General features: G+C 39.7%; 3 protein-coding genes across 3 annotated transcripts; all 3 read left to right on the plus strand.

Moving 5' to 3' along the window:
• The first annotated feature begins 799 nt into the window (after nucleotides 1-799).
• Nucleotides 800-3,238, plus strand: LOC129837854 (homeobox protein Hox-A11b-like). The gene is made up of 2 exons (XM_055904327.1): nucleotides 800-1,587; nucleotides 2,942-3,238. Exons 1-2 carry the CDS (start codon nucleotides 954-956, stop codon nucleotides 3,172-3,174), a joined length of 867 nt encoding a protein of 288 aa, XP_055760302.1. The 5' UTR covers nucleotides 800-953; the 3' UTR covers nucleotides 3,175-3,238.
• A 4,178-nt stretch (nucleotides 3,239-7,416) lies between these two features.
• On the plus strand, nucleotides 7,417-10,020 carry hoxa10b (homeobox A10b). Its single transcript, XM_055904185.1, has 2 exons — nucleotides 7,417-8,209; nucleotides 9,022-10,020. The coding sequence occupies exons 1-2, from the start codon at nucleotides 7,417-7,419 to the stop codon at nucleotides 9,297-9,299; spliced, it is 1,071 nt and encodes a 356-aa protein (XP_055760160.1). The 3' UTR covers nucleotides 9,300-10,020.
• Nucleotides 10,021-13,270: 3,250 nt separating this feature from the next.
• On the plus strand, nucleotides 13,271-15,465 carry hoxa9b (homeobox A9b). The gene is made up of 2 exons (XM_055904252.1): nucleotides 13,271-13,911; nucleotides 14,573-15,465. The coding sequence occupies exons 1-2, from the start codon at nucleotides 13,359-13,361 to the stop codon at nucleotides 14,809-14,811; spliced, it is 792 nt and encodes a 263-aa protein (XP_055760227.1). The 5' UTR covers nucleotides 13,271-13,358; the 3' UTR covers nucleotides 14,812-15,465.
• Nucleotides 15,466-16,599: the final 1,134 nt, after the last annotated feature.

Consider the following 16,599-nt stretch of genomic DNA (forward strand, 5'->3'; position numbering starts at 1 on the left):
CATTTATATACTGATATAAATGGAAATGCGTACAAATATATTGATGTATAGAAATGGAAATGCGTACAAATATATTGATGTATAGAAATGGAAATTCGTACAAATATGTTGATATATAGAAATGGAAATTCGTACAAATATATTGATATATAGAAATGGAAATTCGTACAAATATATTGATATATAGAAATGGAAATTCGTACAAATATATTGATATAGCGCTAGATTGAGATGGGCTTCTGTATAATACAAATGTATTCTTCTTGCAGCCTTAGCCCACATGCTGTAGGCTAATATTACTACTAGCGTAATATATTAGTGGAAAAGGCATAGTGGTTGTGGAAATAGATTGATCCGGAGCCTTTTATGGCAAATAGAAGGCTCTGGGTTATTCTGGTATAATTATATTTCATACAAACTGTATTTTACCCATACACTTTACAATGCCTTTATGCGTCCATACAACAGCATATGCGCCATATTGACCAAGGTATGTTCCAGAGATAAAGAGAATATAACACATGAAAATCAGATTCAAAAGTATTAACCCCGGGATTGTCGTTGATAACAAAGGTTATTCGCACATGCTGCAACAAGGCCTTGATTTACCGTGACCTCAAAGGTGTTTCAATCCATACCAAACCATTATTTGGTATGGTTACTTATACATTTGGAAAATTATTTCATATCACACACTTTAATTAAGAAACGCATTCACTCATTGCAACGCATCAGTTGAACTAACGTCTCTGTCCAGTTCTGCCCCTGGTCACATGACTGGCGCTCTGAGGAATGGATGGAGAACAAACTGCACGTCAGCTTCACGTCTTACAATTTGTTGCTCAACGGATCTGCTTCAAAGTGACTGGAGCCTAGCAGCACATAGGAACGATGCGAAGGGAGGGTTGGTAGACTATTAGAGGAGGCTACGGGCTACGCAAGATCGAATCATTATGGATTTGGATGAGCGGGTCCCAGTTGGGTCTAATATGTATTTGCCCGGCAGCTGCACCTATTACGTCTCGGGAACAGACTTCTCAAGCCTCCCTCCTTTTTTGTCCCACCAGAGTCAGTCTTCTTGTCCCTTGACATATTCCTACCCATCCTCAACTCTGCCACAGCTTCCGTCTGTCAGAGAGGTAGCTTTCAGGGACTATCATGGCATTGGTAGCTCCAGTAAATGGCACCACCATAGGGGCGGTATGTCACACTGCTACCCCACTGAGGACACGGTGCATAGGGACTGTCTATCAAGCTCGACCTCCTTGGGGGAAATATTCACGAGAAATAACTCCAGTGATGTATATCACTCCAGCAGCTCCAATCCTACATCAAGTCTCCAGGGCAGTGTGAGTAGGAATGGAGTGTTACCGCAAGCATTTGATCAGTTTTTCGATACTGCTCAAGGGAGCGCAGACACCACACCAACAAGCGAACACTCCGTGGACAGAACTGTCACCAAACAACCTACAGTTCCGGTGACCGGTTCCGACAAGTGCCGGGATACAGAGGAGGGACCGCCGGGCGAGGTGAGCTGCAGCCCCGTGTCTTCTTCCGGCAACAATGAGGAGAAATATAGCGCCAGCCGTGAGTATAAAGACGACGTGCACCAGTTCTGTGAGAAAGTTTGCAATCTAACGCGCTGCTGTTAAGGCGTTTATATGCTGTTTTATAAGCGCATAAGGTTTATTGTGGGGCTGTAGATCTACCCCAACAAAACGTTGTTATAAACGACAAGATCACGTGCTTGGAACTGAAATTGGCCGTGAAAGACAGAGAATTTCCCATTCTAAAATATTCGAGCATTCTTTGTAGGCCTATTAGTTGTTCTAGTTTATAGACGCATAGCTTGGCTTACTTTTCATAACGTATCAAACGACTGCAACGATAACTTAATGAATTGATAGATTTATTGCAAAATTATATTTTTATACATTATAACCCAGGGACGTATTGAATATGTGCTGCATGGTTCCCCCTATAACCTGAATGGTATATTGTTATTATATTAATATAATCTTAGTGATATAGTATAAGGTGATAAAGTAAATCATTTTTAAAATGTAGTTGATTTAATTGATTCTTTAATATTTTTAGCCAGGAGGATGGTCCACTCAGTAACAATTGCCACCCACTGGGCACAGACGTCAGTTCAACGTCTAGTTTTGATTTACATTTGGTTGAGTTGTCAACTAACGTGAATTCAACATGAAAGCAACAAAACAATTCACCATGTCATTGGATTTAGGTTAGAAGTTGGGTGAAAAAGAATTCCCTTGCGGTGATGACTTTTTGCAAATCCAATCAGTTTTTCCACGTTGATTCAACGTCATCATATTGAATATTTTGTTGTTGAAATGACGTGGAAGCAACGTTGATTCAACCAGTTTTTGCACAGTGGGCACTGTTTTCCAGAGAGTCCTGGGATCCATAAAATCTATAAAAACATACACATTACATAGAAAATGTGTAGAAAGCACAGCATACACCGTAGAATACATTAGGCTAGTATACACAGCACTAGAAAGCGTTTACCACTGCTTTTTGTAATGATGTTCCTTTTGTGAGGTGTTTGATGTTGTCCAGAGGTGTTATTATTAGGGCTATTGCTTTTTACCACCCACCCGTCATTTCCATATACTGAACTCCAAGAAATGTCATGATTATGTTGCATAATGTACCCTAAATATGCATATACATTTTGGGATTTCATGCTTATTAAAAGCAAAACATGGCCAAAAACATTTATCCAGTTTCAACCTTAATTCAAGGCTTTCAGTTTTAGTTTTTATGATTATTTTTTTTTACAAAAGCCTCAACTTGTTGTCAGTCTATTTAGACCCTTGTTTATAACCCCTTTGACACCATTTCTGTGTTTTTCCCAGAACGAAAGCAGCTCCCTGTTTGATCTTTCTATCTGAATTGCAACTCTTCCTTTCAGGTGGACAGAGAACCCGTAAGAAGAGATGTCCATACACCAAATACCAAATCAGAGAATTGGAGAGGGAGTTCTTTTTCAGTGTTTACATCAACAAGGAGAAACGTCTTCAACTTTCGAGGATGCTCAATCTCACCGACCGCCAAGTTAAAATCTGGTTTCAAAACAGGAGGATGAAAGAGAAGAAACTGAACAGAGACCGTTTTCAGTATTATACCACGAACCCTATGCTGTAACACTGGCGGATGGATGTCATCTCCCCTCAGACAAGGCATGCATGAAGCTCAATCGCTAATTTCAAGTTCGTTGGTCTGCAAATTCCTGATTACACCTCTCCCGTGATGAACGGACATTTGTAGATGTATTTGTCCACCATACTTATTTTGTTGTGAGTAATATCTAGTGTATTATTATTATTATTAGTATTGGCCTATTTTCATTTTAGTTGATTTTCTTGTTGATCTTTTGATCTTTCTATTTGTTGTTACGAAAGTGTGGTGCCACCAAAACAGAACATATATTTGGTCGAATCCTAACTTGGGTAAAAGTCAAATTTTCGAGCAAATTATTTAATTGGCATCAATGCATAATGCATGAATTACACGAAAGTTTGATTTACGCGCGCCCATTTCATGTCAAATTCGACATTTAACTATGTACCATATTTAACAAACTGTATCTTTACATTTATTATATATACACCTACAAAGGGGACATACCTTTTCCATGACGAGAAGGCATGATTTATCCCAAACTTTGTTGGTTGTTTGTTGTCGCCATTACACACGCACAGAAGGACTAGGCTATAGTTTAACATAGGCCTGTTATTTATGCATTGATTGTCATTGTTGTTGTTCTCGTGAAATATTCGACATACAAAGGTTATATTGTAAAATGTTCAATCAACCCTGATACTTGAAAGTGTTCGTTTTGTTTAAGTTCTCAATGTCGGAACATATCAGCTATTTTCCTGCGTTTTTGGCAAGAGAAAAGCTGCTCCAATACATTGAGCCGAAATTGCCTAATTGTGGGACATTTTAGTTCTTTGTCTTCATTTTTGAGCCAATTCAAATGTTCCTCGGTGTAAGTAGCCTACGATGTTTTTTTGGAATGATTAGGCCCTATATAGGCTGAGCCTATTTCACACACCCTATTGGAGACATACGAGTCCCAGGTCGAGACCTTTCCCTTTGTTTTCTTAGTTTATTTTCTACATTGGATGAATGGGTCTATATGTCTCGAGAAAAGATCTCCTTGTATGATTCTCGACATAAAACCTGGCTGCGTGGGTCATATCAGATGTATGATGTATTTGACTTTACATTGCCCCCATGGGCCGAAATTGGATCCTCTGCCATTAATGTTAAATATCCATTACGGAAGTTCCACCCAAAAGGTTGTCTAGCACGTTATTTTATTCAACTTTATGTACCATGCTAAACCATCTATCACCGGACGACTTTTATATACAATCAACGTCTGGAGTTTAAATGTCCCGGGTTTAAGTTTATTGTTTCAAAAATAATACTAGGCCTATAAAAGAGAATGTATAGCCTACTTTAAATAAATAAAGCAAAATACTTAAGGTAGGTCTACATTTAAAATAAACTTGATCAGTTGTTGTTTTATTATATTGCCAAATGTTGATATTAGACCTACTGATTGTGTATTAGGCCTATGTGTAAAACTGGCTAATGTTTGTCAATATTTCGGTTAATGTCGTATAGTTCAAAGCCTATGGGCGTTCATGAATAGTGGACTAGTGAAAACACCAATTAAGAGGGATAGCAGCATTAAGCTAGTGTAGATGGCCGACTGCAGCCAGTCCGGGTGATGGTGTTGGGCTGTGCATCCTGTCCAGTCAGGCCAGCCGGAATGCCGCCTTTACGGACACATCCTCCCTGTTGCTGCAGCAACTTGGCCATAAAACGCGTCTTCGTCTGGAGCATTTGTACAATTGGAGTGTAGTGCAATAAACCGTCTGAGACCAAGGTTATTAACTGTGACTAAGGGCTTTAAAAACAACGGCTGCCTGCCTGGGAGCATTGAAAGCTTGTGTTCGCGGACTTTTCCTTCTTCATTTGTCTCAGCAGCTCAGCGTGCACGGGCAGGAATATATTCAGGATGGAATCTGCAGTTCGAACGTGGTTGTTTGTTTGTTCCACTGGGAGGCGCTGCTCGGATCAATGTCATGGATCAATGCCGTGATGTGGACGGAACTCTGGCCGAGACTACTTCCCATGCATCAAACATCCAAAGATTCACAGACTCATTCCATTACAGGGTTTCATTGTTCAGGTAATTATCCCTATGTGTGTATAATTGTGACATATTCTCTTATTTTTATCGAAATATATTTCAAAATGCTCGAAATGGGAAAACAAATACGTGTGTGGTCCAGTTTTTTCTTGGTAAAATGGGATAAAGTGAGGCGTTTTTGTAAGGAGCCTTTCCATTCTGCTATAAAATGATATATAAAGCTGGTTTATAGCTGAAATACACATTATTGGAAATATAATATTAGATGACACAATGTATTAGAACCAATGTATTCCATGGGAGAGGATGACTGAATAGGCCTACCTACCGTTTCACAGCACAGAATAGCTTGTGGTTATTTTATACAATATACATCTCAATATAACCAATATGCTAAACGGAAAATAACTTTAAACATAGGCCGTATGCTGTCTAGAGATGTCTATGGCGTTTTTCTGGAAAAATAACACGAACTATTCGAATGATTCTTATTTGAGTCATTATTACCATAGTTTACCAAATACGAAACGTTAGATTATAACATGTGTTTGGTTTGTGTGTGTGTTGGGAAGGGGAACATTGTAGCTGAGTATCCCATAGCCTACCGGAGGGCTTTTTAGTCTCCAGTGAAAAGTAAAATAGCTGTTAGCGGATGTAGTAAAGTGCCACATTACGCACGAGGGGCGCAGGCATATTTTTTTGTCCCCGTTGCAAGAATAACTTGGAACAGAGGAAGTATTGTTAACATGATTTTATTATCCGCAGGAGACATGCATTAAATGATTTTAAGTATGAAAATAACTTAATAATAACTTAAAGTACCACTGGCTAGAGGTAAATAAACAGGCTGTTGAAATTATTCTACGCACGTCATGAGACTAGTACCCACTCAAATCAATGGCTTAGGCTATTCATTTTTTTAAATTAATTTCTAAATCGGATAAAATCCCAAATAAGTCGCACCATATAATGTTTTTGGTGTCAGAACAATAACGTAATATAACCGTGGAAAATTGTAGTAACAAACATAGCAAGGATGATCTTTTTCCCAACTGCATGGGTGAATACTAAAGGCAAGTGGTATTTATAAAGGCTGTGGTTAGAACCACATAACACAGCTAGGCCTATTGCTATGATTTACATAGACCTAATCTATTTCTATTCAATTTGGGGATATCTGAGGATATTGTTTTCAATTCGATTCTTAAGAAAATGAATGGGATACCACAGAAATTGGTTCTGCCGGTGTATAAAATCATCTAAACGTGCCGAGTTGTACACTTGTAAAATGCGTTTCGCACCAATTACGCACAAGGTTTTTCATAACAAATGCACATGTCTTTGATAAATTACGTGTTTGTAACGTGTTTGTTTTAGATTATATTTCCCATTATGTTAACAAGATAGGTAAACAATCTTTGCCACAGCCTATTTTGTTTCTGACTTATCCAGCAGCAAAGTAGAAAACGAGTTTTGTTCTAACACTATAGTCTGGCTTCATGTAGGCCTATTAACCTTTATATTGTCAAGTTGATTATTGCTTACGCATGTAAAATGATGTGTAATTGGTAGCTAAATAGCTCACATTCACGCTTGTAACTAAGGGACATTAACTAATAGTCAAATAGATATTTTGTCACAATGTTCTGTGAATTTGAATAGAGCAATGTTTTGACGCTTCCCGGAGAGGAAAGTGTAACGAGCTTTCCACTAAACTGTTTTCAAGGTCTGAAGACATCTGCAGTTATTTGCACTGACCCTTCACATGTAAATAGTTCTTTGTGTATGATTGTATCTTCCCCTCTCTCGTGTGTGTGTGTGTGTGTGTGTGTGTGTGTGTGTGTGTGTGTGTGTGTGTGTGTGTGTGTGTGTGTGTGTGTGTGTGTGTGTGTGTGTGTGTGTGTGTGTGTGTGTGTGTGTGTGTCTGTGAGAGGGTGCATGAGGTCAATGTTTACAACACAGATTATCGTAAAAGGTAATGCAGCCCATGTCATGTCACCTATACTATCTATCCACCATTTTAGGTTGAAATGATAGCTTTTAATACACCACTTACCTTTACTTTTTCATGTATTATATTAAATCTTTAAACAAAATGAATATGGCATTACGTGCTTTCAATGGGAGGAGTCTCTCTTCTTGTGTTTTAATTGGCTGTCAGCTAAAGCGCAGAGAAGTGTGAGTATCTGTAATTATATTCAGCATATTTTGCACAAGAAATGTCAGCCAGAAAGGGCTATCCTCATCCTCCGTCAAATTATACGCCAACGATGTCATGCTCTGACAACCAAAGTGGAAACTCGTTTTTAGTGGACTCCTTAATCCACGGACGAACCGAGAGCGGTGCCTCATACTACCAAAGTAACGGCGTGTATTTGTCACCAGGCTCCGAGTACTCTTATGGACTACCCAACCGCGCTTTTTTCTCGGGGCTCAGTAAACGCAACGAGAGCAATTCTCAAACTATGGTACCCTCATCTGGCCCATATTCACATATTCAAGGGATGGAAACATGGCTAGAGACTTCGAGATCTTGTCGAGTAGATCAGCCGAACAACCAGCAGCAAATTGCTCATTGTTCATTCTCTCCGAGCATCAAAGAGGAGAATGCGTATTGCCTGTATGAATCAGAGAAGTGTCTTAAAGGGTCAACAACGACGGAAGACATTTCCTATTCCCGGTTAACACCGGGATCATGCCCGGTTACAAACAGCACCGTGCCTGTTCCCGGTTACTTCCGCCTGTCTCAGACATATACCTCTTCAAAGTTGTATCAAGACGTTCAGCGGAACCCACAGCCTACTCACTTCGATCTACAACGTCCGGCCCGTTTCGACACCTCACCGCCGTCTCCTACCCCGGTGGTGGATACAGGCAGGAGGGAGAGTGAAGCACTGCCTGACCCACCGCCATGTGCTCCGGATGAGGACACCCGGGCACCGTCTGTAGATGGTTTGTCCTCCGCCGAACCCACCGAGAGCTGTGCAGAAAGTCCAGACAACCCCGTTAAAGGTGAGTACTGCTCTAAATCCAAAATATGACGTTTATGACAATAGGATCTTGATGGGTGTACATGGAGGGAGTGTAGTGTCAATGCCCCCGAGTCAGTGTAGATGTGCCTTGGCGTTAACCTTGGGTTTTAGAGGCATATCCTACTGCTATATCGATTATTTTGTGGACATGAAAACTTCCCCATATGTGGGTTATATGCGCAGCGGTAAAGGCATGTCTTTGTGGGGTTTGACAGGGTGGCCACGAGCTGGGATTTCCTCCAGTTTTTTTATATTATTTTATGACGAGGAGCAGCAAGGCCAATCCTGTCCAGTACATCTGTCTAATACAACGCGTTGATGTCCTCAGTCTTCCCCATAAACCAGCAACTGCAGCCATCATTTCAGCAGACTATGAGTTACTTTTATGTCTTAATAAAGGCGTATTATTACATTGAAATATAATTAAGTGAATCTTGAGCACAACGTGGATGTAATAGCTTAGGTTTTTCGATAGATGCAAAATATGTGCATACAACGGGCATTGTGTGTGTGTGTGTGTGTGTCTACATTAACTTCGTATTACTGTCAAATAAACTCATGGGCTCAGGATGGCTATTTAAAGATAATTTTAGACAACACATTTTTTATTTTGATAAGTATTAGGTCAGTGTTTGTCTATAGATGCAAACATGTTATGGAATTGGGGAATGCATTATTTCTGTGTACAATAATTACATTTGGGCAACAATTATTTTAAAGTTACTTCAGTGCAGTAGCATGAAAGAAAAATATGTTGCCCGCACTAATTTCTCTTTCAATGTCTTTCTACAGGAGGTGGAACATCTGAAACCAAAGCTAACTGGCTGACAGCGAGGAGTGGCAGGAAAAAGCGTTGTCCCTACACCAAGCACCAGACTCTTGAGCTAGAGAAAGAATTTCTCTTCAATATGTACTTGACTCGTGAGCGTCGCCTGGAGATCAGCCGCAGCGTCCACCTGACAGACAGGCAAGTCAAAATCTGGTTCCAAAACCGAAGAATGAAACTGAAAAAAATGAGTCGGGAAAACAGGAGCTATCGGGAGCTAGCGAACAACTTCAGTTTTTCGTGAGACATTCGTGCCGTATTTGGCTCCCTCCTCCATCAATGGCCAGAGCGCCTTCCTTTGAGAAACCCTTGTCGTGTGAATATGACCGTGTAGGTTAGGGCTACTATTGCTAACTTATTGATATGTCGTTTTGTTGACATTTTACCTGAATACGTCTCTGTTTAGTTTGTCGTGGTTATGTATTTATACTGTCGTAACATATGGTTGCTCCCTTTATGTATATACCAACAGTTACTATAGAAATGGAACGACTTAAGTGTTCCAGAGCTGCACAATATCGGCATTCGTGGTACATAATACATGTATATAGCCACCTTGAGTGACGCATTGACATCTGTGCATGCTGGAATAGCTCTTGGGGAAATGTTGTAACCTGTAGCAATATAGGCCTGCGTTACGTCATGGCTAAAGAGCCTCGATGGATTTGATATTTAATATCTGCACATTTCGCTGGTATTATAGCCATATATACTAAAAGCATCACACAATAACTATTTTGTTAAGGGTTTTATTTATACACAAGAAACGTATCTGAGACTTGTAAATATTGTTTACAGTTTGCCTTCTCGTATTTTTATTAATATTTTTATTGTTCTCTCCAAACCGTTTTAATAATATTGCCCATATTGTCATTGCTTTGTCTATAGAGAGACTATACTGTGAAATGAATTGATATGTTGTCTGTTGGCCTCACTAAGTAAGTCAATAAAAACATGGCACGTTTTTACCTTGCATTGGAATGCTTTAGTCCACAGATCATCTCTCCTGTATAGAATGTAATCTTTCATACCCACGAGAGGAATAGCCTGGTGGTGGGACCCCCTCTTTATTCCACGAGCTTCCATGTGTTCAGTTGCGGGTTGGTTTTACAGTAAAGAAAAAAAGAACATCAGTTTCCTTTTTTGTGTGACGCTGATGCCCTTCATTTCAATAGGAATCATTGCCCGAGTCATAGCCATGATGCATCACTACACTTGTTGTCTAAGACTCCCTGGAAAAGAGAGGCATGTGTTACTGAGTGGACTATCCTGGCTAAATAGATACAAATGAAATGACCATTGTGAAGTTTTATGGTCAAAGACACTCCATCGGGATCGCTCTTGTTTACTGCAGGGTGTACTGGATGGTGGCAAAATGACCCGGAAAAAAACATTATTTTCTCAAGGACATTACTGGCGGTAGTTTGGTTCATCATCATATGCTATCTATGAAAGGACACAGTCTGTCGACATGTGGAACGCTGTGAAATATGCACGCAATAAGACACACCACTTGGACTGTATCTTTTCAGGTGTGCAAATGTTGTGTTATGCGTAAAAGAAGTGTAAACATTAAAAAATGCTAGAATTTTGACCATCTAATTACAATTACGCATAGAATGAGAGTGAATTATAGGATCCTATGATTTCGACTGTATCTGTTCCAGTTGTGCGAACGGAATCAATGCATCCAAAAAAATGCTTGTAGACTATCTATTTCTATAGGAGGAGAGAGGGCGGTTGAGGGGTTCAGGTAGTTTCGTGTTGTTAGGCTGTATTTTCCCCCACCACACGAAACTGCCTTAATTGCCTCAGTAAAAACTCTGCGCTTCACAGAACACTCCAAATTGTCTCTGGCAACAGAGCTGTGCCCCGAAGGAAGTAAGCTACATTTACTGAGTAGCCTAATCGTGTGTAGAATATTCTATAACAATTCCGATGCATTTGTTTATATCATGTGTCTGCGGAAATGAATTGTCTCTCATGTCGACATTAGGCTATTATAAGCATGCATACAGTGCAGCGGAGACAGCCTACAGATTTCGCGCCAACCTGTGACTTCAAAAGCACAAAAAAATCTCGGAGTCTGCTTTTTTAACTGTATGTTTATTGTGGTACAGCGTGATATAAGCATCATTCAATACAATTCCAATGCAATAACCCCCCAAATGTAGTCCATTCCCCGATTTCAACTTCCCCCTTAGTCACTTTATCCTGGCGCCGAGTCTGATGTATATAACAAAAAGAAAAAACGAACAAAAAAATCAGGGCTGCAAGGGAAATGTTGTTCCTCACATATATCGCCATATCTATTCAAAACAACAACAAAAGGCGCGGTAGACGCGGCCTGTATGTCTCAGAGGGAGAGGTAGTGAGTTAGCTTGAGGGAGAGGAAGGACTGCAAGGCCTCGGTTATGATCATTGCAGTCTGGCCAATGCCTCGTGCGCTGCTGCAGCGTTCCCAGTGGCACGCATTCGAAGTGCCGGATGCGTCTGCTGCGCCACACAATGGACACAAAGGATGGATTTTATTGGCGATATTTAGTCCAGACAGCCAGGTTGTAACCTAAAGAAAAACAACTAAATAGCCCCCGCGATAAAAACAGACTGCTATAGCACCTAACGTGTTCTCTCTCTCCCCACTTTGATAGCTAAAAGCGCCGCGCAGACAGTCCTAGTGTTCACTCATTGGTCCATAAATAGTAAGGGTCTGTTATGGTTTTACACACTAACACAACGGGATCTTTCTCCATAATCTATTGACACTTGGATATGTTGATGCTACTATGTAGAAGTATTGTATTTTTATTTCTGAACACTAATTCGATGGTAGAATACACATAGCTTGTTCCTTGTGTACACATATTGTGTAAGTGGTTGTATATGCCTGTGTTTTGCAGTCTTAAATATAAATAATAGTCCTAGTCTTACTATCAGATAATAGCCTATGTGACGTATGCATTTTTAGATTCGGTCTTAACTTTTTCGAATCGATTTGGGACAATAATTTGGTTAGTAAGATCTAATTCATTCGTTGGAATTAATAATACACACTATAATAAAAAATAATAAAAAAATGTATGACTGAAAAGCCCTTTAGTTATCCATTGGAGATTCTCTACTGAACATGATTTTTAGACCAGGACTATGGTTCAATCTGTGTCCGGGAAACCGGCCCTTGGTGTGTTTATCCTACTTAGGTCTACATATATAACGTTTTACATGGAATTGAAATGTACATATCCCAGAGCAGTGGAGACAGTATCACTAAAATATTTGCTGTTTTAGTTGTCCTTATTTAAGTGAACCAAAATGGAATAATCTCAAACCGTTTGAAGAGCATTACTCGGATGACAATCGAAATATCAGGTTTGAATAACACGTGTAATAAATAGCCTAATAACAATGAAAATGATGTACGCCACAGCACATATGGTAACCTATAGGTTTGCCTGTGACTTTATTATGAATACATCAAATGGCATTAAATGGCAAATATGATTAATATGGCAAATGCCAACTCACACTCACATCAGCGTACCTATAGTACATATGCCCATTATCTAACAGGTCTACTATTTTTAAATGTGGGTATGTATTTGCCCAAATAATATTGCTGCATGTATTTTCTTTAGAGTCCTATTTAATAAGTAGCCTATATAACGATATCGCCAATCTAATGCTATAAAGTCTTTGGAATAACCTCGGAGGTTTTGCCCTTATAGGCCTATAGGCAATAATGGACTGAATTATGTTGATAGATACTGGATAATTGATTGAATAAATTCATTCTATAGAATTCCACATTTTAGATCGGTGGTGAGAGTTCTTAGAAGGAAATGAATGTGTCTTATTCTGCGCGTAGTAACGACTATACGTCACAGAGGAGATATAGCTCCTTACTACTTTGCTGCATTCCTTTATTATTTAAGGAGGCTAGAAAAACATGCTATACTCTCTCACTTTCTAGACCTATATAAAACATATCAACGTTAAAGTCTCATCTCAAAACAGAAATCATAAACCTTACTGCTTGTATAAAATGATATAGGCATATGACTTTGCTATTAAAAATATAACGGAGGAAAATGGTGACCATTTAGCTAGTTGAGTAGACTGATTTATTATTTATTGTTCTGTCCCACGGTCACGTGTCTGCGGCACCCAATCCAATCCCGGCCAAGGTTCAATTTATTGAACGAATGTGGTGGTTCTTGGTGCAGCGAAGTAGTATCATGATCCTGTTTTTCTAAATATTTTACAGTGGACGTTTAGTTGCCTTTGGCTTTGTGTATTTGTTGTCATGTCGACATTAGGCACGCTTAGTTACTATGCAGACTCTCATCTTCCCCGCGACCAAGGGGATATTATGGCACACACATACTCAAGCGGACCAGGGCTGGAACAGGCGAGCCAGCCGATGCTAACTGAATATGGCGGTCAGGAATCGTGCCCTTTGCAGACAAAATCTTCTATTTTCAGTGCGTCTTGGAGTCCCATTTCTGCTCATCAGCCTCCGAGCAGCGCATCTATAACACACCAGCCCTATTTACACCACCATTGTCCAACAGGAGATACCGATGGGATGTTTATGCGTTCCTGGGCGTTGGAACCGGTTTCTACGTCGATATGTTTAACGGGATTATCGTCAAATATGAACTATGATATCAAACCCGAGCCGCTGATAGGAAATGGGGACTGCACAACGCTGGAAACGCACACACCGCTTGTGTCCGACATTGACAGCGGACCTTTCCGCGCAGAGAAGGATACGATCGCGTGTGATGCCATTTTCTCCAAACCCAACGAAGAGAGCAGCACATCAACCGTAGAGGAAAAGAGGGAGATCAACACAAGTAAGCTCGGCATCTTTCATTTGGCTTCATGCGTAATGGTGATCATGATCTCATATGTGTCTCGATCTTTGGAATTCATTCATGTTGAATTAAGCAGGAATCTAGAAATATAAAGTCAGAGGCTGACGTTAATAAATTATTTATGATATAATATAGGCCTGCTGTAAAGGTTGAGTTCACGTCGAATTATTGTATCCATTATTTGATAACGAATGGATCCATATTGCGCCAAAGCAGTACCACTGACCGACAGTAGCAAAACCCCTTCCCCTCCTCGATCTAGTTTGAAACCTACTGTGAAAGATATGATTTTGCTATTTGGATTATGTTGGACCAAAGCAGCTGCCCCACAGCGGCAAAATGTCGTCCCCTCCTCGACTCAGTTTTTACTGTGAGAAACCAGTATTTTGCTATTTGGATTATGATAGACAAAACTATACTAGTTAATTTCCCACTGTTGTGGGCAGTAGACTAGGCCTTAGGGTCAGAAGGCCGAAACGAGCACACAGACGGCTGACTGTATTAGCTACTGCATGTTGGCTATTTCAGCAAGACCTTGTCTGCTGTTGTTCGTCATCCACAGTTTGTAATACCATTCTGACTCTTGTGGAAACACTATTTCTCATGAGCTCTGTCTCGCTTTTGTCGAACCTTCTTTCAGATGACCCATCCTCCAACTGGCTTCATGCAAAATCCACCAGAAAAAAGCGCTGTCCATACTCTAAGTATCAGATTCTCGAACTGGAGAAGGAGTTTCTGTTTAACATGTATCTCCCCCGCGACCGTAGATACGAAGTAGCAAGAGTTCTTAATCTGACTGAGAGACAAATTAAAATCTGGTTTCAGAACCGCCGGATGAAGATGAAGAAAGGGAATAAGGACCGTCGAAAGACATGTTAAAAAGGTGAGCCGCGCGGGCCCTGTAGACCCGTAGAATAAACTGTGAATAGTTACAATTGGTGGACTTTCAGGAAACGAAGATATTTCTGGAAAATAGTTGCCAATCTATCCACATTTTGCTTGATCTATAGTCTGTTGTGTTCTGTAGGACTGTTGTGTTGTTGTCGTTGTAAAATCTGTCGGCTCGTTTTCTTCCCAGAGTCTTCTCTGTTTGATAATGCTTATTTGTTTGATTGGTACTTTGATGTTATCTCAATAACTTGGATGTAATTGGTAAATCATTTCATTAATGCACACAGATTACATGTTAGACATTGTCTGATGTTCGTTGCATGAAATGTTTCATGAATTGATTGTGTGTTTTTTCACCCAGAGTTTAGTCTATGTTATAGGCATAATCATGTTTATGCGTTGACTAACTGAATGTGTTTCAACTACCTGTCAGACTATTTATTTATTCATCTTTTTTTGCCGAAAGCAAATGTTTAGTCGGTGTGACATTTTTTTTGAATTGCTTGGATAAAAATCCTTAACAGTTTTGTCTATGGAATTAGAGCAACACTGTGCACACGCAAAATACCTCAATGTCAGAGTATTCCGATTCTAAAATGGAAGAGTCGTTTGTATGAAATATCAAATAAAATGTCAAATTATTTTGTGCATCGCAATCCATATTTATTGTTTGGAAATCAGATAATTAATTGTTACTAAGATTCTAATTGTTCTAATTGTTGATAAATGTCCAACATCTGACAAGATATTTGTATTTATTTCCTTCTATCCAAAACATAACAACTATAGTTGCTACAGAACTTCATATTATTCAGTTATAATTTTCATTTAAAAAGGCAACCATATTTTTCATGTTTAGGCCTATGCCTGATATAAATGTTGCGTATGATAAACTATCACAAGATGAATAGGCCTATTTATTAAAACATTAAACATATCCCTACTCAATATTTACAGAAAATGTTATTTATTTAGTAAAAGTTTGAGAGTATAGGTAGGCTTGGACTATGAGCATAATTATGTCCAACAGGTACTAAAGAAGCGAACAGATGTAAATCCTACAGGCCTATATAGGATTAGTGGATTTAAAGCGGGCATTTCCCGTGTAGTCCATGTTGGCTTAGTAGCACCACACACCGTTTCAACAGCCCCTTCTCTCGCTTTCCTTTAGGCCTTGTTAATAGCACGACTATGAGTTCTGAATCCCAACATACAGTACATATTAAACGCATTGCTGGACATTGGACAAGCCAGCTCCATGCTATTTGCTATAGGCCAATGTGCACTGGCACACGATATTGGTTGCCATGCAGCAATAAACCACAATCACAGCTTTAACTGTTTATGGGGTGCAAAGCGATTGAGAGCGGAAAGGAAGCAACACCATGCAAGTCCTCGCGTCTAAATATCACTATAATATGCTTTTCATACAGGCTATTTTTAAAGGGGTAAACATTTTAATGGTTGTAATTACACACAACCATGGTTAACCACGTCGTTCAAAAAACATTCATTCAAACACATTGAAAACACCTATGTTTCCAGTCACACACACACACACACAATTCACACTACCACACTCACAGGGCCTGCTATGGTGTTGTTTGGCCGCGCTGTGACGCAGATGGGGCCTGTCTTCAAAGGTCTTAATCCAGAAAGCTGCTCCATAAAACGCGGGCTCAGCCATGTTGTCTGCTTCTTCTATTTGAATTACTTTATGACTGTTCACCAACAATTAGACTGTTTCAGCGCCCAGACATCCATTTGTTGTTTTCC

Source organism: Salvelinus fontinalis, chromosome 38 (assembly GCF_029448725.1).
Source record: "Salvelinus fontinalis isolate EN_2023a chromosome 38, ASM2944872v1, whole genome shotgun sequence".
Classification (NCBI taxonomy): Eukaryota; Metazoa; Chordata; class Actinopteri; order Salmoniformes; family Salmonidae; genus Salvelinus; species Salvelinus fontinalis.